Source organism: Salminus brasiliensis, chromosome 25 (genome assembly GCF_030463535.1).
Source record: "Salminus brasiliensis chromosome 25, fSalBra1.hap2, whole genome shotgun sequence".
Classification (NCBI taxonomy): domain Eukaryota; kingdom Metazoa; phylum Chordata; class Actinopteri; order Characiformes; family Bryconidae; genus Salminus; species Salminus brasiliensis.
This window is the reverse complement of record NC_132902.1, coordinates 16,167,672-16,189,819: the sequence shown is the minus strand read 5'-3', so window position 1 is coordinate 16,189,819 and position 22,148 is coordinate 16,167,672. Positions and strand designations below refer to the sequence as shown.

Sequence of the window (22,148 nt, the reverse complement as noted above, 5' to 3'; positions counted from 1 at the left end):
GGGTAAGTCATGGGTAAGTCAATGTTTTGCAGAGGATACAGTTTTCATCGCCTTCAGCATTGCGTGGAGGCCCAGGCATGTTGAGCAGCACCAGCCTGGCATCATGGGATCTGTTCACGATAACCTCATTGAGCTTCACTGCTGTGTGCATCCGTCGTACGTTGGATTGATCTCTGTCTCACACACACACACAGATAAACACACAAATACGTCAAGACAATCATAGCACACAGGTCCATATTTATTATTAGAATAAGAACACTCAGTCCCTGTTTACATCTGGTCACTTCCTGTGATGAGTATCTGGACTGTATATGATATGCACTTACACCTGGTAGTTAAATGTGTCTCCTTTAGTCAGACTGAAAACTGATTGCTGTGTGGGACTGAATATGCAAATTCGCTCTTATCATGGCATCTATTACTGGTGTTTCGATTGTACTGGGAGGAGTTTTGGTTGATGGCAATGGTCGAAAGCTGGTCTGTACCAAGAGTCCTTCGAGCTTCAAGTATGGCTCAGCTTGACCCGCCATCTCTTAAGATTCACAGAAGACAAGCATTCAGGCTTTTTTCTGTCCTGGCAATGGACCCATCTCTTCCAAGAGTACTTGGGTGAAGTGTAGTGTCGAGTATTATGGTCTCCATACTGACTTTGTGTTTAGTAGTGTCTAAGCTTAGGGGTATCTTTTGGATCCAAGCCGATACAAACTAGCTAAGGGTATTTTGTGAGTGTTTGTAAATCACTCTGGAGAAGTGTGTCTGCTAAATGCCTTTAATGTAAATGTAAATAATGTGCCTTAAATGCATCTCAGACCACCTCCTGAAGTGGTTTTTTTGATTTTTATCTATTTACAATTGCATTTTATGTGGCCTGGATTATAATCCTGGATTAGTTGTAATGAATGATCAGGTGTAAACGGGGTCTATGATATAAGACCAGATCTCATCAGGTCACAGAATTCTATTTAAGTGTAAGAGGTTTTGGGCCATTGACACATAAAAAACCTTGTATCTCCAAAATGGCAAGTTTGCAGTTGAATGAAAACCTTCACGTTCAATGACAGTCAATGTAAAAAACTGTAATTCCTGATTGATTTTGGAGCATTTCTATTGGTCCATTTATCATAAAATTTGGACACAATGTAAAGAACAACTGCAACATTGAAAAGTTGTTGACAAAAATGAAGAGTGGAAGGTTAGCGACAATGTATAGCAGTCTGCAAAATACAAGCATCCAGAATGCATTGCCCTTGAAGACAGATCCTCTCTTTTGAGAGATAAAGCAGGGAGAAGGAGTTTAGCAGCTTTAGAAGAGATACTGAACTAGAAGAAACGCGAACACGCTAACAGATCTTCAGCTATCTCATACACCGCCGTCACAAGAACTGCCTTGGCCATTCTCCATAATTAATCTAAATCAGATGTCATTCTTTACTCACGGCCTGATACTAATAAGCTCTCTGAAGTTTTCTGGAGCATTGTTTCGGTTTCGCCTCTCTGCTTCCAGCTTGTCCTTGGTCCATGTCATCTGAATCTTCTCAGGCACTACATCTATAGACTCCTCTTCTTCGTCTGAGTAGAGACTGCCCATTCGCACCAAGGAGTGTCTGTCCTTTACCAGCTGGGCCTACCAGAAACAATTAGGAGATTTACATTTACATTTATGGTATTTAGCTGACGCTCTTTTCCAGAGCGACTTACAAGGTTACTGGTATTACAGAGGTGGGCCAATGTAGTGTTAGGAGTCTTGCCCAAGGACTCTTATTGGTGTAGTGCAGCACCCAGACCGGGAATCGAACCCCAGTCTCCCACGTGGTGTGATAACTCACTGGCAGGTAGTGGTGTTATCTGTTGCACTACACCAACCACGGAGAGGAGAGATCAATGTCAAATGTACGCAGGATCTGATCTTTTTGTAGAAAGTGGAATGTTGAAGGAAGTCAAATCCATGGCCTGGTGTATCAATACTGGCTTCTATAGATATAGTACACCGCACATACCTCTCTGTTCCTCTCGGCACTGGACAGCCTCATCTGCCTCAGCATCTGTGACCTCTGCTCCATCATCAGTGTCCTCTCATATGTGTATGCAGAGATGTCACTATCATGCTACAAACAACAGCAAAATAGCATTGTAATTTAAGCGGGAAGTTACGGGTGACTTCCATGTACACTCACAGAGCACTTTATTAGGAAGTCCTGTATAACTTCTCCTTCATGCAATTATCTAATAAGCCAATCGTGTGGCAGCAGGTAAGGCATACAATCACAGAGACACAGGCCAGCAGCTTTAGGTTATGTTCACTACTAGGCCGGTAAGAGTATTTCTGGAACTGCTGAACCCCTGGAATTTTTTTTTCAGTATGGCAGTTTCACGCAACAATTATTACTAGTGTTATTTGTACTGGGGGGGAGTTTTGGAGAGAGTCTTGGAGAGACAGATGCGTTTACATATACTTGTAGTGAAGTGACCAGGTATAAACAGGGTCTCTGATAACCACTCTGTACAACTGTAGTGGGCAGAAACGCATCTCAGAACGCACAACACATCAAACTTTGAGGACAACAGCAGAAGACCCCAGCAGGTTCCACTTCTGTCAGTCAAGAACAGAAAGCTGAGGCTGCAGTGGGCACAAGCTACCTAAAAATAGACAGTTGGAGAATGGAGAAACGTAGCCTGGTCTGATATTGATTTCTGCTGGGGCACACAGATGGTAGGCTCAGAATCTGGTGCCAACAGCAGGAATCCATGGACCCAAACAGTCCATGCGGGTGGAGGTGATGTAACAGTGTCTCGGGCCTGTTAATACCATGCTATCTTCACTTGCTTAAATAGATTGACCCCGTCATGACCACAGTTGCCTTATCGTCCAGTGTTCAGTGTTCTCCCAGATTTGAATCCAAAAGAACACATTGCATGGATTGTATCAGAACAGGAAATTCACAGCATGGAAGTTCACCTGAAACATTTTCAGGAATTGTGTAATGCAATCATGTAACAAGAATCTCAAAGGAATGCTTCAATATCCTGTGGACTCCGTGTCACAAAGAATTGAAGGTATTTTAAAAGCAAAAGGAGGCCATATCCAGTGTTAGTACAGTCTTCCTAATAGAGTGGTGATAAGGTGAGTGTGTATCTGACATTTTTAAACGATAAGATATTATGCATGTTTGGATAACTACCATTTCCACCACCTCCACTTCTGCCTCTAGTCTGAGCTGGTACAGGAAAGTTGCCAAGTCCTTCTTCATCTGTATACTGTTGTCATCCATCTGAGCCACAGTAAAAATGCGCATCTTACACTTTCGCCAAACCTGGATAACATGGAGATCATGGGTCAGAGGTAGTGTCAGCTATTAAAAGTGCACTTAAAAAACACTACAGAATTCTTCACTGAATCCAAAAATAATGAGCTGTTGTGCTGAAACCCATCTACAAACCTTAGTAAAAACTAGTAAATATCCCCCAAATTTATCCAAAACTCTTAATTTTTTTGTATTAGAAGACTAGGACTGTGGCATCAACAATGTGCACCTTGTGCTGTTTGAGAAGGAAGGGCAGCAGCATGAGCATTCCTCCATCATGGACGATCCACCACACGTCAATGTGCCCGTCAGTAAAGCGTTCATGGTTACTGGGGTAAAACGACACATTCTTTGGCACCATCAGAGCCAGATGGGCAGCCGTAGTACAGCGGACAGTATCTACAATCACAAACATGAGGTGGGATTGTGAATAACCTTGATAAAGTACAGAATTATTTTTAAAAGTACTGAATATTTACCATGAATTTCTAGAATTTTATTGATCAGTCATAACATTAAAACCAACGGTTAAGTTAATAACACTGATTATCTAGTACAATGGCAAGGGGTGGGATATATTAGGCAGCAAGTGAACAGTCAGAAACTTCTGAGATATTTGAGTGACTTTAACAAGGGCCAAATAGGGATCACTAGATGACTGAGACAGAGCAATCTCCAAAACTGTATCTTGTGGGTGTTCCTAGTATGCAGTGGTTAGTAGCTACCAAAAGTGCACCAGGGTCATGGGCACCCAAGACTCACTGATGGGATACATGACGGCCCCACCGCACATGTTACAGGACATAGAGGATCTGGTGCTAACAACTTGGCACCAGATACAACAGGATACATTCAGAGGTCTTGTGGAGTCCATGTCTCAATGGGTCAGAGCTGGACACAATACACAATATTAGGCAGGTAGTTTTAACGTTATGGCTGATCGGTATAGATAAATGATCTTCTGGGAACGCTGGTCCTGAAATATTTACTTATTGTTAGAACACATTTAACAGTTTTCATTTCAGTTCATTTAAGTTCACTAGACATATACTTCATATACTACCTAGAAACAAAATTCCTGGTATGCTGTTGGATACTGACAAAGAAAGGCACTCACTAATGAAGGTTTTCCATGCTCGAGGATCCTCGCTCTGCCTCCAGCCATAAGGCCAGCCCATAACCACTGTGTTGTGCTTCATCCCACCCAATCCGCAGGACTGGATGAGATGCGAAATTCCCTCCCGCACCTTTGAGGCCACCACTACCTGACAAAAGCCCTTCACCCTCTCTATCTCCATCATGTTCTTAATTGCCTAAATGAAAAGAGACACAGCAATGTAATCAAACTCACAGTCATTGAGCTCATTGAGCTCAAAAGGTGCAATCTTTTACACCAACATGAAAGCATTACCTGTTCAGAGGCCTGCGTTTCTCCATAACTGTCCAAAAAGTTGCCCTGGATAACGGATCCCACAATCGTCAGACCCTTTCCTGCCTTCAGTTGTGAGGCAAAGGTTAGCATTCTGGGATATTTCACATGCAGATCTTCATCCAGCTTCAGCAGCACCAGCAGCTGTGGTCTAAAAACAGTGTTAAAGTAATCCTGTCAATACAATGCAGTATACTTTGACCATTACCAACCTCCCAGACTTCCCAATGCCAACTGAAACAAGCAAATTATATGTCAAAGGGATACGACACTTTCAGAAGAAAGTCTCTACTGCCCAGGGAAGGCTTTGTTCTGAAGCACTGCTGTGACAAGAGTGATAGTCAGGTCAGGAAGTTGGCTGATCACCACCCCAAACTCATGCCAATAGCATGAGATGGAGCACCATCATTTCGGAGAAGCCAGTTCCACTGCTCCACAGCTCAATACTGGGGGGCTTTATACCTCTCAAGCCCATGCTTGGCATTAGGCCTGGCTCCAGTAGGTTCATGTCCTATTCTAGTAGCAATGCTTCTATACAGGGACTATACGAGCGGTGTGTGTGTGCGCATTTGTACAACTGAATCAGCAATGGGTGCAGCTTAAAGTAAGTAAACATATTCATCAGAAGAGGTGTCAGTTAGAGATAAATTTAATAATCCTACAAAATTTTTAAACATCAGATATTCAGACTAGATATTTAGATCATTAAAAACACTCTGTACTGAGAACAGATTGCACTCTGTACACAGAATAACCCAGTATTGAACCCAGCTTTCTTATCATTACTACAATCCTGCACTTCTTAAAATATTAGCCAATACACAGTTATGGCAGTTTACAATAATTACTGTTTCTTAGTTTACAGTGTATTCAGGCAATCTGTCAACTGTTGTTCATGTGTAGTGGTTTCGCAATCGAGCTCACACCACCCACAGGGGATTGTGTAGAAGATCAAATAAGCCAAACAAGAAGTAAAAAGAAAGTGCAGCAACATGTTCTGGTTTGAGGGAATGAAGAACACTAACCTCCAATTTTTGGTGTGGGGTGGTCCAGCTTCCAAACGAAGAAGAGCGTATCGGGCTCCACTCAGAGACAGACCACGGATCCCATCGCCCCACTCTTTTTCTGCCCTGGGGGATGAGAGCATTTTCCTTAGTGTTAAGCAAACAGTTTTGTGAAACCACCTTAGTGAAAGATCACTCACCCCTGGTATTCAATGTACTTGTAGATCATGCCAGCGATGCCCATCGCGACGATGGCATAATACCAGGAGGAGATAAACATGAGGGCCAGGCACATACTCATTCCCAGGAAAGATAGAGCCCTGAGAGACAAATATATGAGATGCAGGGTGATGACTAACATGCTCTTACATGGTTTTGCAACATGACTGGAAAAAGAATAATAAGCATAACTGAAATCTAGGCCATGGATACATCCACCCACACACACATATTGTACTGCATGCACTTCCACACTCACCAGTGATAGTATTTAAACCTTGGTCTCCAGTTTGGAGTTCGTAAGAGAGTTTGTACAGCACAAGCCAAATTTACAAACAGGTAACACATCAAGAAGAACCTGGAGAGAGGACAAAACATGGGGAAATTGTAAAATTAGACTCAATAGGACTCCTTATATTTGCAAAATATAAGGGAAATGTATTGAGACATTACTGTAATGTACCAAATTGAATTACAACTGTGAACCATTACACCACTTCAAGTCACCATATTTGATTAATGACCTTAAATGATTCAAATTAAAAGCTGTACATATTACCATAAATTTCCACTTTTTGACATAATCTTAATCTGGCATTTTTGTTTGTTTTTTATTTTTTTTACATTGTGTCAAATTGCATGATGTATGGACCAATAGAAATGCTCTAAAACAATGACTGTAAAAAAACATGGTTCCCTTCCGTTTTATGGAAATGAAGGCAAAATTGTCCACCATGTTGTCAAATTTGCAACCAGAGTCTGCGCAGTAGAGACCAGAGAGCCAGACTCCTCTACTCATTTGATAGACCTGCCCACACACACCAAGCCTGTCTCAGTTCACCTTCACCGAGTTTACAGCGCAGCCTAGAGGACCAGAGCCTAGAATATTTTCCCCTGGATACCCAGTTTGTCCAGTCAGTTTAATTAATAACTGGCTCTTTTAGCCAAGGTTGTCAATCAGTTCATTCCTAAGTATAACTCGACTTCTTATGATATAGCAAATTAACATTTTCACCTTGACAGTTATAACCAGGTAAACTATGTGTTGGATTTAGATACTGGGGATGGAAAGAAAAATAATTAGATGGAATATGGGCTGTACACATCATGTACACCAGCAGAGCCAGCAGAGGCAGTAGACCTGTAGTGCTTTCACTTTTGAGAGATGTTTCACTGTCCATGCTTTTTACAGTCATTGCTCCAAAATGACTTTCTAAAAGTTGCCATTTTTGGAGATACAAGGTTTCTGCATGACAGTGACAATAAACTGGGCACCTACTAGCTACTACTAGTCCCATCTACTTAAAACATACACACATGAGTCTAGTTATGCCATTCATGAATTTGAAAGTGCTTCTGTGCACATCTGAAAGCTAATGTTGACTTTACAACCACTTCAATCTTCAAAGAGTTGCAGACATGACGGGGGAAATTGGATAGCAGGATCCTGTATATGTGCACAAACTGGGGCGGGAGCATAATTGGGATATCTGTGTATAGTTTTGCACGCGACTATAAGTGCTTCTCTGCTGTGTCTTTTGTTATGTTCTTACATGGAGAGAATAGGAGCCACCATATCCAGTGAGGCGATCAGAATGCCTAGCTCTGCTATGAGTCCCGTCAACAGCAGCGCCCATGTCGGCTCCCCGTTTGCTTTACCGTGTCCGAATATCTAGAGGGTCAAAACAGGCACACATACACAGAGAACACAGATAACACATTATATTTTTCAAAGAACAATGATTTGCATATCAGCATGCAAATATATCTATCTGTGTCTATCGGTTGTTCAGTTTTAGATAAGGCCAGAGCTTTCCTGATATAAACAACAGCTGCTCCTCATGCACATTCGGAACATTTACATAGGGACTTATAATGCTGGAAGGATTTCCAGGATATAGTCATGACAGGAAATGATGGAAGGATACTTTTAATATATCGATCCTGATTTAAGGAAACAGGAAACAAAGCAACAAAGGCACATGCAACAGGCTAAAACTGGGAAACATGGAGTGTGTGTGTGTCTATGTGGTGCAGAAGAGCAAGCGAGGGAGTGTGTGTGAGAGCAAGCGAGAGACAGAATGAGAAAGAGAAAATGTGAACTCAACTCAGCTAGTGGAAACAAGGACAAACGAGAATAAATGTAAAAGTAAGGTCTAATAATTTGTGTATCCAGTAGAGAGGAGTTATACAAAAAGGCTGGGCAGTGGGGGTAAGGTGAGCAGTGGCTCATTATCCTTTAAAGGAACAGGCACTCAAACCTGAACAGGGCTGTTTAGACAGTGTAAAAAAGGGTGCTGTTGGTAATTGATCCTTGTGGTATATTGCTCAAAGCAGGTGAGAGACATTTCCACCCCAGGGAAAAGTGTTATGTTGTGGAAAATGGATATAATAGGTGACCTTTTAGGATTTTACAGTGAAAGGTATTGGCATTGTTATTGTTGACAGCAGCTTACCCGGAGGAAAGGAATAATGTTGTCTTTAGCAATGGCTTGCAGGAGACGGGGGGCTCCAGTCAAGGACTGTAGTCCTGCCCCCACTGTGGAGAAGAAGGAGCCAATCACAATGACCCAAGGGGATGGCCAAGAGAGCGTGCCAACTACCAGGTTTTTACTGACCGCATCTCCAAACCTACAAAAATACACATATGTGAAACTTCATCTACAATCATACACATCTACATGTAGACGTTTCCATCTGAACACTTACTTGTCTCGGAGAACCACACCTTCAATACAGGCCCCAAACAGGACCACAGAACTGAAATCTGTTAACTTTAATTCAGGAAGAAATATGTTCACTTTAAATAAGTTATTTTCAGTTCATTTAGACTGTAAATAATGTTGACAGTATCACAAGATGTTCACGTTAAAGAAATAGTTAAGCAGGAAATCCAACTAACATGACTTACCACTTACCCCAAATGCAGTCAAACAGGCTAAAAGTATTTGCTATCTGACATGTGTTTTTTTAGTTTACAATGAGTAAGACTATGCTAACATTGCTAACAAACACCAGACTTGGACTGTCACCAATTTTGTCTCTTTTTCATCTACTGAAAAACTCAATAAATTTATTTGTTCAGTTTATTTTTGTTTTATAGACTAAAGCAAGTTATACCTAACCTTTTTGAGTGTGTTCTTACTAAGAGATGACAATCTAGATTCAGTGTTTGCTAGTTTAGCATCACCTGCTCTAAACTAAAGAAACAGCTTGTCTAGTCCCTGTAGGGTTAGGGTCTCTAATGCCAGGTGTGGGCTACAGGGATAAAAAGCCTTCCAGAATTAAGCTGTGGAGTAGTGGAACTGTGTTCTCTGGAATGATGGTTGGTGCTCCATACAGTATTTTTGGGAGGAGCTGAGGAGTTGGGAATGTGATGGGGTGGTGATCAACCAGCATTCAGACCTCCCTAATGCTATTGCTGGTGAATGTAATCAAATTTTCACAGCAATGTTCCAAAATCTAGCAGAATGCTTTACCAGGACAGTAGAGACTGTAACTCCTAAACATTTTTAATACCCTTGACTTTAGAAGAAACAATAAATGAGCAGATGTCCCAATACATTTTTTCCATACAATGTACCAAACATGTCTTGCTGCTTGCGATTGTACCTGGGGTAAGTGATCAATCATGTTGATCAGTGTTTTTTTCAGAATTTACAATATTTGAAAACTTTTGCTAAATAAGGATACAGACAAGGGAGGTGGTGGTAATGGCCAGTATTGTCCCAACAGGAATGGACTTCTGAGCGTCCCTCAGATCTCCTGATCTGTTGGATCCAGCCATTATGCCTAAAAAGTAATAAAAGAACGAGCAATAGAGCTGGTGTTAAATAAAGAATACAATCATGCTTTTGCTTGCATGAACTGCTGGCGGGTCGTACCTGTGGCTGAGGGAAAAAAGATTCCGACAAGAAGAGTGAAGGAGGTGGCGATGTCTGCAGATACATAAAAACCGAAGGACTCCATTGAGCCGTGGACATCTATGGAGGGTAGACTGGGTTTCTCTAGAATTTGCCCTTTCTCCATGTAATCACCCCACATGTTCTCTGCAACAAATACACACTCAGTATAAAATATCATCAAGCTCTAAAATCATCACCACCATCAGTTCCATAAATGTGAATAGCACTCCCTTGTGGAGAATCTTCAACCTAATAAATGTGAGTGGGTTACAAGCTAGGTTCATCAGACTATTCTCATTTAAAAGGTGTTCATGATGATACCTTGGAGTATCTCTCCTGTTTATTACCCAGTTAATTTTATATGAAAATATCTTTGCATATCATTTCAGCTGTTCAATTAGAAAAGAAACCAAAACAGAATTTTGTTATACACTTTAAATATACACTACATGGACAAAAGTATTGGGACACACCTCCTAATCATAACATTTGAGAATATAATTCAGTCCCATTGCCACAGGTGTATGAAATCAAGCACTTAGCCATGCAGTCTGCCTTTACACGCATTAGTGAAAGAATGGGTGGTCCTAAAGAGCTCACTGAACTCCAGCGTGGTACTATAATAGGAAGCCACTGCTGTAATAAGTCAGTTGGTGAAATGTTTTCCCTCCTAGATATTCTATTATCAGCTGTAAGGGGTATTAGTGCAGAGTGGGGTGGCCGCATGCTGAGATGCTCTGGTGACTCAATAACTCCAAACCTGCTGTTAGAGCTGCAAAGTGGAGGGGCAACTCTATAAATGCCTATGGATTTAGAATGGAACGTCATAAAAGCTCATCTAGGTGTCCCAATACTTTTGTACACATAGTCTAAGTCTTCGTCTTTGTATATTTGGTCAGCTGCTCATTTAATTTTAGGCTTGGACAGATGTCCACAATACTTGGACAACAGTATGTCAAGTACTCTACCTCTGATAATTCCACTGGCCATTCCAGGAATGCCTTGGATCTCAGTTACGTTGTTTTGGGCAAAGTACTCATCGCAGTGAGCACTGCTGGCATTCTCTGAGGTGCAGAAGTTCTTCCACAGCTTACTGGGGACTGTCTCATTTCCCTTGATTTCTGTCTTCCCACAAACATCAAAAAGATCTCGAACCAGCGTCCTGTTCCCCAGCATACAGATTCTGCAAGGGATGAATACATGAGGACAACATGAGTAAAAGTGCATTATTGTTTATGGTGCAAAAGCTTCAGAAAGATCCCAGAAAGGACGGAGGGAGACATACAACACATTAGAGTTTACAGACAAAATTTACAGCTGAGGAACATTCCTATTGGGTAATTCTTTACCTTGCGCTTACATTATCTGGGTAACTGAGAAATCCTGCTTTTGTGAAACACCCTCGGGTCTGTTAACTGGAAAACCAGCACTTCTTAAAGGCATTGAGTCATCCTGTTGCTCACATTAATACTACTGGTTTTGCATTACCACATCCTTAGAGCTGCATTATATTCTTGATTTTAAACTATATAGACTAGACTACTTGTGTGTGTGCACAGCTGCAATGCGAGCACCGCTGTTCACCATTGTTCCAATACCCATCTGCACATCTTTTGTGTACCTGGATGACTGAAAGATATATCCAGGAGGGGGTACATCAGAGCCTAACATTAGCCAGCCATTAGACTTTTAGTTCTGCTTTATACAGCAAAACCACAACCATAACCATGGCGACACCTAGGGGAGGCTAGCAGTGGCCTATCTCGCTGAGCATCCGGAGAAGACACAGGGTTGTTGTCATGCTAACATCATATCACATGGTGGTACCTTGCCACTGTTCATGTTAGCACTGAATTTCATAGATGCCTAGTGTTGATTTCTGAGGATATGCACCACCAACACTGCAAGTGAATACAGGACTGCAAGTTAAATAAATAGTTAAATGGATGAATATGTATTGTGGCACAAATGTTTGCCACGAAGGAAGCTATAAATATTCTGGCTTAAATTTAATATCTTGTTTGGACGTTCAGTGTGCTTAGACTTACGGGAAATCCGGAGGGTGGAAGACGGATTTGACTGCCCCAGCGTAAATGGAAACAATGGAGATGATGACACAGGCTAGGAAGAGGGAGGCAAACTTGTTCACATATTTCACCCCAACAAACACCACGACCGCCATGAGGCTCAGGCAGATGGTGCCATAGACTCTCATGTTGTTCAGCACGGCACTGCTTCCCGCATGGATATCAGTGGCATGGAATATGGCCGCCTGAGGCACCAGATATTTCTGCGAATGAGAAATATTGGGGGTTAGAGGATATGACTAAATATGAGGAGTGGGAGAATTTACAAAATTCTTAGCTCAATTTGATGCATTCTTAGTTGATAAACAACCAACATAAAATGAAGTGACTGATGCTAACAAGTGGCTTATGCTAACATGCTAAAGTTTCTATCTTCAGTTTATCAGAGCATTCAACATTATAAAAGTACAGCATCTGGCAGAAAAGCTGTGCTTTAAAGCTACAGTATATAGACAAAAGTATTGGGACACCTGCTCATTCATCATTTCTTCTGGAAACCAAGGGTACTAAAAAAAGAGCTCTTCCAGCTTTTGTTGAAGTATCTGTCTGTAATGTCCAGGGAAGGCTTTCTTCTTTGTAGCATTGTTGTGAGTATTTGATTGCATTCATTGACAAGTGCATTAGTGGGGTCCCCAGCTCATCCAAAAAGTATTGGATGGAGCACCATCATTCCAGAGCACACAGCTCCACTTTATACCCCTCTAGCCCACGCCTGGCAGTAGGCATGGTGCCAATAGGTTCATGTTTATATGAATGTTTATATGAATATGTGAATACTTCTTTACAAGACAAGCTGGGACTTTACAGCTCTGAACATCTGTGTCAGCAATGGGCGCAACTTAAAGTAGCTAAATGCATTTATTAGAAGGGGTGTCCACAAACATTTGGACACAGTAGTGTACTATAATACTAGCAAAGTTAGCATCAGCCTAGTACATAGTTAGAGGGCCTGGCTCACCAGAAAGATTTCTATGGCACCCAAGATGTACATGGCAGCAGCAAAGGTTGTGCCCAGGTAGAAACAAAGTCCCACGGCACCTCCAAACTCAGGCCCCAGAGAACGTGATATCATAAAGTACGCTCCTCCAGCTTGAAATAAACAACAAAACACACAAAAGACAGCAGTGATAATTGAGAAGGAAACTCTTGAAAAGGACAACTCTCTATGACAAACTGTCTGTGAGGTATCTGGATAACAACAGTGTCTGCTAAATGCCATATGTGGAAATGTGAAGGTAAGTACAGGCTTTATTTGCACACAGTAAAAAAAATATTAGTTTCAACTTGCCCCACCAGTAGCAGAGACAACATGACCTCTCATGTCAATACTTGCAATGCCTCAGTATGAGCTTAGGGAAATGAGTCTGTTCTGAGATGAAGAGCACTACTTAAGTCATTACCTGGAACAACGCCGTTGGTAGCAATAGCACTCATCGATATTGCTGTGAGCATTGTCTGAAAACCAACAGAAAAACACTGTCACTGAGGTTTTTAGGCTTTTGAAATCTACGACTGTACAGGGTTAATGTTCCCAGGTGGCAGCAGCGTAAACTGTCTTTGAATAACAGCTATTAAAACTATATAGACTAAACTGAGGTGAGTTCACTGGAGTACTAAAGTAAAGTTCACTGTCATATATATGCAATATACTTTTTACCAACAGGGGGCAGTAATAACAGAGCTGTCATTTCCATTTTCATCAAATTTGGTAAGCTATTGGCTTCTATTCATTTGCTCAAGTTCTTTATTGCCAGGTGAAAGGCTAGGCTATAACTGGAACCATGCCTTATTCATTTTTGCTAAACAATGCAGCTCTTACATCCTGATAATCTACATTTTCATGTGTAGTACAGTATATCTATGTTGTGTCTTATAGGCTGTTGTTATTATTTCTAGGCTGCTGTTTCTGAATGTCTTACTTTGCACTATACTGGTCTACCATAGCCTACCATATGCATGCAGGTGGCTAGTAAGCTGTTATGTGTGTTTACATCCACATAATACAACTGAACTCACACAGGAACAGCACATAAGGACAATGAGGAACGACTGCACAACTCCAGCTGTGCCTACGATCCAGGTGAGACGCAAGAAGAGGATGACTCCGAATATGTTCTGCAGACATGGCAGGTAAACTCCCATCAGCGTTCCCATGTTCGGAGACTACGCGAAGAGACAAACGAGGGAAAAAGACAGTTGATATTTGGTTACTGTTGTTGCCTGAACTTGCAATGAAATATCTTCAGGTATAGTTATAGTTCAGATTCCTCAGTGTTAATCTTTGAAACTTCACAACTTTAGGACTAATTACCGAAGCCAAGTTCTACCAAGTCAGTCATCAAATCTTAATAATGAATTTTACAGTTAAAACTATATATATATAAATATCTAAGGTCAAAACTCACTCTTTCTGCTAGTCCTAATATTGTTTTTGACACCAATCAGCCATAACATTAATACCACCTGCCAAATATTGAGTAGCCTCCCCTTGTGCCGCCACAACAGATCTGACCATTCGAGGCATGGACTTCACAAGACCTCTGAAGGCGTCCTGTTTTATCTGGCACCATAACATTAGCTGCAGATGTTTTAAGTCGTACGTTGTGAGGTGGGCCCTCCATGGATTGCATCAATTGGCCTAAGGTGCCCATGACCCTTCTAGGACCACTTTTGGTAAGTACTGACCACTGCATACACCACAAGACCTGCCTTATGTTTTAGAGATGCTCTGAATTAATTCTCTAGCCATCAAAATTTGGCTCTTGTCAAAGTGGCTAAGATTCTTAGGCTTGGTCATTTTTTTCTGCTTTTCACCTTCGTCATCTTCAAAAACGGACTGTTCACTTGCTGCTAAAGATATTTCCACCCCTTGACAGATACCACCGTAGATGTAGATGAGACAATGGTTTCACTTCATCAGTCAGTGGTGTTAATGTTATGGCGGTTTGGCATATAACTCTTTTTTTAGAGAGTTCATGGCACTGTAGATGTTTTGGTGTGTGTGTGTGTGTGTCTTAACCTTAGGGATTTTCCTCTTTGACGCATCAGCACTTTCCGCCTCCTCATGTTCCTTTGCCCCCTGAGTAATATTTGTGTAGTTGACCAAGCGGCTAAGAAAGGAGGATACCTTTGGACGAATGTCCAACTCCTCCTGCAGGCAGAGACCCAAAAAAGGATTATTTGTAGTACAGTGGTGAGAGGTTAAAGGGGAAAATTCATTAAAGCAAACAAACAATTGAGATAAACAGACATTGTGCAAAGTTGACATCCTGAATTTGGCAGTGCATTTACATCTCTTGAGCCTGTTACTCAGTAAGGGCTGGTAGGTAACCCACACACAGAGAATAAACCTACATAAGCAAAGCTGTGACTAAGGACTAAAGTCAAAAAGGAAAAAAAATACCTCAAACAGGGCCAAGTTCTTGTCATAGTAGTCATTCCTCTTTGACGAGTCTGTACTGTTGAGGAAAGGACTGTCTTCTTTATGATTGCCATGTCCTGAGGGTGTGAGGGAGACCAAAGAGTGGAAATTCAGTAGATGAACACTGGCTCCTGTATGAATCATTGCAGACTATCCATTTTAAACATTAAAGGATGCATGTTACAATTTAGACAATGAGAACTGAGGGGGGCATGAGATTTCTAGTCTGGATCAGACCCAATCATAGCTTTGAAACAGCCATCTATTTACTTTTGTCAGTTGGGGGAGGCTGCATCACTGATTTTGTGCTAATGGATCTCAGTGCCACATCTGATACCATAGATTATGGGATCTTAGTTGACAGGCTTGAGAATCGTTTAGTAATTAAAGAATATGTCCTCTACTGGTCATCTAATTTGACTGATCTCTATCAGTTTGTTTATGTAAATAAGGTATGCTCAGATTGTATTGAAGTGAAATATGGTTTCCTGCAAGGGTTAGTGCTTGGTCCATTATTTTTCTCTCAAAACATCTTTAAATAGCGCATAGTCTTTCTAGGAAGTAAATAAAGATCAGATGACAACTATCATCTACTCAATTCAGACAAAACCAAAGTCTAATTACTTGGACTCAGTATAGGTACATGTTAAGTTGCTAATACTGCTGTAAATCTACATGGTTTCTCAGTCATACTAAATAACACTGTAAAAAATAAAAGATTGGATGACACAACTGACAGCTCCTGCATAATTCAGATAAACCCAAGGCAGAGTCTTACTATTTGAACTTGGAATGTAGGCAAACATAAAGTTGCTAATGCTGCTGCTGTAAATCTACATGGTGTCTTAGTCATACTAAATTAACTTGAGGGTTATTTTCAGCTCAGTCCACGTAACGCCATACTGGCAGGATGTTCATGTGAATTGTTAAACAAGCTCCAACTGCTTTTTAGTGACAGCTCTCCATTATTTCACTTTATTTTACCATTATTCTACAATTTCCCCAATTTCCCTTGGATGAGCCTTGGTTCCTCAACATTTTGTTCTCTAGAACTGAACTAAATTTAATAAGAAGACCAACAGTATATCTTTCACAATTAACCTCAGAAATATGAAAGATGTTGAAACAATTACCAAACCCACTCAGCTTTCTTTTCCATGCAACACACTCCCACGAGCCGGTTACTTTAATTACTAAATCGTGATCCACTGTGTGTTTACCATGTCACAATTCTTCCTTTCGAGCAGTTATGCATTTAGTTCGTCATCGATTTATGGGGTCACACTGTCTTAATCATGTTTGGAAAAGTATAGCTCATGTGCTTGCAGACAGCCCACAATTAAGTTGTTTACATGCATTATGTGGCAGTACAACGTCAAAGGAGACATGACGAATCCTAATGAGTAGTTCAATGTCCAGAACAACATCATGGTCAGTGTTAACTTTGCTCTGTTTACGTGGAAAGCAATGCTGGAAGTGCTGAGGGATGCAATTACAACACTTACAAACACAGTTACAATGAACAGTGAAATACAGGCAAGCGGTCTTCCTAGTCTCTGATCGCTTTCTCAGTTCACTGAATCCATGTCCTTTCCACTAATTTCATTAAGTCCTCCTTTTACTAAGAATACTCATTGTGCAACAGCCTTCCGAAGCAACTCTAAAGAAAGGAGACATAAGGTTACCTTATCTAAATGTAAAGAAATTGCTACATTTAATAGAATTGCCATTTCCAATGTGAATGTCATGTGCTATATAGAACAAGTTCTGAATAGCTACTTTAAAGAACCATATAAATAGAAGAACAAAAACAAAATATTATATTATGCATGCAGTTTATTCGTGCAAGTGTCCAAGTGTTTATGGTTGTATGGAAAATCACTGCATTTACTAGAGGCCCCAGTTCAAGAACCCCTTCACTACGATTAAAGTGTACCATTTAAAAAAAGACCAACAGCCATCTACATTGCCTGAGTATTTGTAAATACATGAATGAACCAACAGAAATGCTCATATAAAAAGTTCATATAACAAGATCAACAATTCTGTAGAATTCAACAGGTAAGATGTAAAGTATGTGGGTGAAACATTCATCATGGTTTAATATGAAATGCTCAAGAATAAACTAACCAGTTTCAAAGTGTTGGTGGTAAGAACCGCACAGGAAGCTATTACAAATGGCTACAAATGTCTTGACTAATCTCTTAGACACTGTTTGCCAAAGTTTTGAAAGGCCTACTATGCAGGCCTGCTATGTATTTTAACCTCATTTAAGCCCCAACAGAGTCAGCGAAAAAGTCTCCAAAGATTGCTCACTGATCTTTTTGGATACTAGATAGAAAGGCTATATGTGCACACATTTTGATGCCTAGTCATGGTAAATAGATCTCTGCAATGCAGCATTTCACATTAAAACCCTTTGTGTACACCTCAATGACTTCATGAATTCAAATGTTCTATGCTGGTAGAATTCCCCCGTATGGTTTATGGCTGTGAAGTTACCATTTAGATAATACAAGGCTTTGCCACAGGCTTAATAGACTGTAAAATGTAAATAAAGGACTGAAATTACATCAGTGACCCAAATAAACATATCCCTCCTAACTACTCTTCATATAATCAGCACATACGAAAATTGTAAGTTCTCCTAAATACACTTCTGTTCTAGTACCTCAGTCCATACAAATGCACTGGATCTTCTAGAGTTATATATGCTCAATGACCGGGTATGCAGGAAACACTGCAAACTATTATACACTAAATATATATAGAACTTTAAAGGATGTTTATCAAGAGAGAGAGAGAAGCTATTGAGTCACAACACTGGTAGATTTGCTTCTAGCACATTCCAGTTTTCCAGCACACTTTTTCTCAAATCGGCCACATCAACTCCACAAAATCTCATATTATGAACCACCTGTTCCCCATATAAACCGATTCCTAATATTAATTAACAATTACACATTTAAAAATGTAAGAACTGACCCCTGAAATGTCCAGAGTTTGACCCTCTTCGAACAAACTGTCATACCTGACCTTCTGCCTTGTGTCTAGACCACCTCAACATACTTGGAAACTAAACAAGTGGCTTTTGGAGCCGGGTTCGAGCTATACTAGCCCCTATCTCTCGTTCTCTTTCTGCACACTGAAGCCTCACTCACCTTTGTCTTGGGTTAATGTGCCGTTAGCATTAGAGCTAGCGTTAGCATTGTTGTGGGTCAGCATGTCTGAGTGATGTAGTGTGAGCGACGTTATGAGTTCTGGGCATGATCGACCTCTATCCAGGCCACTGTGATCCCCCCCCCCCCACTCTGACTCTCTCTACCTCACACACACATACACACACAGAGGGGGCCTAATACTGTGCTGTTCAGAAAATGGTGACACACAAGCATACATACAGTGGCACACACTCGGAAAAGACACACATATACAACATGCACTCTGTCAGAGCATTTATTCAACACACACACACACACACACATATATATATATATATATATATATATATATAGTACTAGCAGAAAGGTGTACCCTCACACAAAGGGTGCGACACACACCCTTGCATCCCCTTAGGGCAACAATAAGTAATGATGCATCACAAACATGCCCCAGTTCCATTTACACGCAAGCACATACAGTGCGTCATGGCTAATCACTATACTATGGCCACTATTTGTATTCTCTGGTACTCTCTCTCAGAAAACTCTGTTTTCTGTTTTACAGGCAGCTCATAGAAATTCTGTCCACCTCAGCTGCAGCAGATACAGCTTGCTTGCCTTTTATAGTGAATAGAAAGTGCTCTCTTTTTTTCTGTCTAATGGTTAGAGAGTTCTTAAAAGGAGGCTTTAGGTCGGCATATAAAGACATATTCTACCAAAGAACAGCACCATCCCATTAACCGCAGCCTCATTTGACACATTTACACAGCTAGGAAATGGAAAATGTGGCGCATATCAGGTTGTTAATGATGCAGAATTAGAAGTGGAGAGTGAAAATGGACTGGAATGGAGGCCTCAGAGGGAAAGAGAGGAAACCAGAGTGAGGTTCTGTATGATGCCGCCCCCTAGTGGCAAACAGCATAGTAGAACCGACACTTGACGTCCCACTGATGGTAGTATGCCTGCAGTTGGACTGTGGACTGTGCAATGGTCATTTTTAAGAAGCGTCCTGTAGGCACAGAAAACATTTTACCATCTTATTAGCAGCTTATGCTTAAAATCCTATTGGCCGGAGTTCTCATTTAATGGACATTTAAACATTTCATTAAGGTGGAAGTCATGCTGCTTAGGCGATAAGCCACTGGGATTTGTGGGGAAAGTCTGTTTTGGTGGCACGCTTGCTTGTTGGACATAATGATGGGTTGTTATATGCTGTATGTATGAATGTATATATATATATATATGTGTGTGTGTAGTTTTTAAGGTAACCACTATGCTAAGTATGAGACATTAGTTTTTTTTGTTTAGAAGGCTGTGCACACCTGGCCAAACCAGCGGTCTATATCTGTGTCTGACCGCAGTAGCCGCTACACTAGTCATCACAATGGCATATTTTTAACCTGCTCTGACCCTCTTAAATGGCTGTGACACATCCTGACCATTGCGGTCAGCTGTAGTAGATGTACGTTGCCCAAACAGGTGAGTGAATCTGAGAATTCTAAAAGCTTGACAATGTTAGACCTTTGCTAACAATAACAAATGTATTACATATCTCAAATATATCATATTATGCTATGTGTCCAAATGTTTGTGGACACCCCCACTCTGGAATGATGGACCTTACACTCTTGTTGCTGAATGCTATAAAACGCTCATGGCAAAGCTCCAAAATCTAGCAGAAAGTCCTTTTCTGGACAGAAGACAGTTACTCCAATAAAAGCAGGATAAACTCTTTTAATACCACTGATTTCAAAGGAAACAATAAATAAACAGGTGTCCCAATACTTCTGTCCAAAAGTGTTTAAAAAAGCTTTCAATATAATTGGGTTTATAGATCATTAAATAGAAATACAGTTTATTATAATATTAAAGCAGCATTATGCAGGAATGGACATTTCTTACTCTTGGGCTCACCCTACAGTCGGGAAGTGAAATGTGTGCTTTGAGCCACCCTTAAAGAACATGCTTTACACATGCATTTTGCAAGCTGAGAGATACAGAACCAGTATCTGAAGTAAAAGTAGCATGTGCACTGAGGTGGGAGAGTGATATTACAGGATTTTACACATATTTGACTCAGGTAATGCAGTTTTACTCCTGCAAGCGTTTTCCTGCCTGCTTTGCCCTGAGTAGCAGCAATAGAGATGCTATTCACCCAATTACAGGTCAGAGGAGCAGTAACTCTATTGATGAGTTTGTTAATGATATTGTTTCTATTATTATTATTATTATTAACTTACATTATTTTAAGGTGTGAATGTTACATAATGTTGCTTTAATATAGTATCACATTTTAAACAATAATTGAACTATTAATAACCCTGTAGTTTAGCTATTATATAAATAAAATGGTCTTTTTTCATGTCTTTTTCTCCAGGCTCAGCTGCAACTAAAAAAGCAGTTATAAGTCCTGGTATCACTGAATTCTAAAAGTGCTTGCCTGGTCCTGTCATAGGGAAAATGCTTAATAGGGACTATGGGTGGGAGCTTATACTGGAAGTCTCATTATAAAGATTAAAGTCTACGAGTATTTTAAGAGCACACAAACACGGAATCACCGACTGTGCAGCTGCAGGAGGGAAAGGAACAAACTGTGTTGACAAGTCCGAACACATTAACAGTGCTGCATGAAACATTCCTCGCAGCTTTTCAGATCAGAGACTGACGCTGCACAAAGCAGGCCTGCTGCCACTGCACACCTATTTGTAAATAAATTAGATCCTGTTCCTGCTACGAACTGTATCATTCTAGTTGTTTGCAGTGTGTGTGTCTGTGAGATTAGCATGTAGAGACTGTGTGTGGACTCAATTTGTCTTATCTATTACCAATGATTAGAATTAGGTAATAATAATAATGCACAATTAGGATACCAAAAATAGGGAGGGGGGGGGGGGGGGGGGGGGTCTAGGAAGTTCCTGAAAATAAACTTTAAGAAGATTAGGACAAAATCTTAATGAAGGAAAATGACAAAAAGCTAACAAATGAGGTTACGCATAGGGCCCAGCCCATTCCCTTCCCCTATACTTACTTTAATCACCCACTACATCGCAAGCTCTGTCAGGTAGGCACCTCCCTTTTGTCAGTATTTCGCAGAATTTACTAACTCTCCTGTGTTACTGTAGCATTGTATTTATGCACGTATTCATACAAAAGACACTCAACTACACATTCGGGAAACATTGTTGTTAGAACCTTTTATTTCGTCCTGTTTTACCCTAAAAACTGGCACATGTATTAAGTGTAGCTAAAGCTGCACAACGAAATTGTATCACCTGTAAAACCGCATTGCCATAAAAACCTGAACACAACCCAAGGTGTGTATACGCAGTTCTTTCCCAGGCGGGGTTGCCAGATTGACACCAAATTTAATGTCTTTCCATATTTGGCCTCTGCGAGATCTGCTTACAATATTTCAAGAGACTCAAGAGATTTCAAGAGCACTGTAGAGTGATCATATGCAATGGATACATTGATCAACCATCATAATAGTTGAAAACGCTCTGATCTGTTAACAGAACATTTTGGAGATCTACACCACATGAACGAGTGAGTTGTCAGCCAGCCAACACTGGAGCAAAGGGATTGCAATTACTGGGAATTTTGCAAACTGTAAAAAT

The 22,148-nt window shown here is 40.7% G+C and overlaps 1 protein-coding gene across 2 annotated transcripts in view; it reads right to left on the bottom strand.

Moving 5' to 3' along the window:
* slc12a4 (solute carrier family 12 member 4) overlaps positions 1-22,148 on the bottom strand; it is a 33,668-nt gene that overhangs the window by 1,645 nt on the left and 9,875 nt on the right. Inside the window, exons 1-23 of one of the 2 annotated variants that reach the window (XM_072671810.1) lie at positions 18,532-18,615; positions 15,353-15,447; positions 14,969-15,100; positions 13,966-14,112; positions 13,350-13,404; positions 12,908-13,038; positions 11,911-12,152; positions 10,831-11,045; positions 9,842-10,006; positions 9,651-9,749; positions 8,667-8,724; positions 8,414-8,588; positions 7,511-7,629; positions 6,217-6,315; positions 5,939-6,058; positions 5,760-5,864; positions 4,717-4,885; positions 4,423-4,618; positions 3,535-3,704; positions 3,183-3,314; positions 2,001-2,108; positions 1,440-1,627; positions 40-173 (exon numbers count right to left, since the gene is read on the bottom strand). In XM_072671810.1, the coding sequence (XP_072527911.1) occupies positions 40-173; positions 1,440-1,627; positions 2,001-2,108; positions 3,183-3,314; positions 3,535-3,704; positions 4,423-4,618; positions 4,717-4,885; positions 5,760-5,864; positions 5,939-6,058; positions 6,217-6,315; positions 7,511-7,629; positions 8,414-8,588; positions 8,667-8,724; positions 9,651-9,749; positions 9,842-10,006; positions 10,831-11,045; positions 11,911-12,152; positions 12,908-13,038; positions 13,350-13,404; positions 13,966-14,112; positions 14,969-15,100; positions 15,353-15,447; positions 18,532-18,595 (3,118 nt within the window). In that variant the 5' untranslated portion in view covers positions 18,596-18,615. Of the gene's footprint in view, positions 1-39; positions 174-1,439; positions 1,628-2,000; positions 2,109-3,182; positions 3,315-3,534; positions 3,705-4,422; positions 4,619-4,716; positions 4,886-5,759; positions 5,865-5,938; positions 6,059-6,216; positions 6,316-7,510; positions 7,630-8,413; positions 8,589-8,666; positions 8,725-9,650; positions 9,750-9,841; positions 10,007-10,830; positions 11,046-11,910; positions 12,153-12,907; positions 13,039-13,349; positions 13,405-13,965; positions 14,113-14,968; positions 15,101-15,352; positions 15,448-18,531; positions 18,616-22,148 lie in introns of those variants that run through there. The other variant, XM_072671808.1, reaches the window with a different exon arrangement.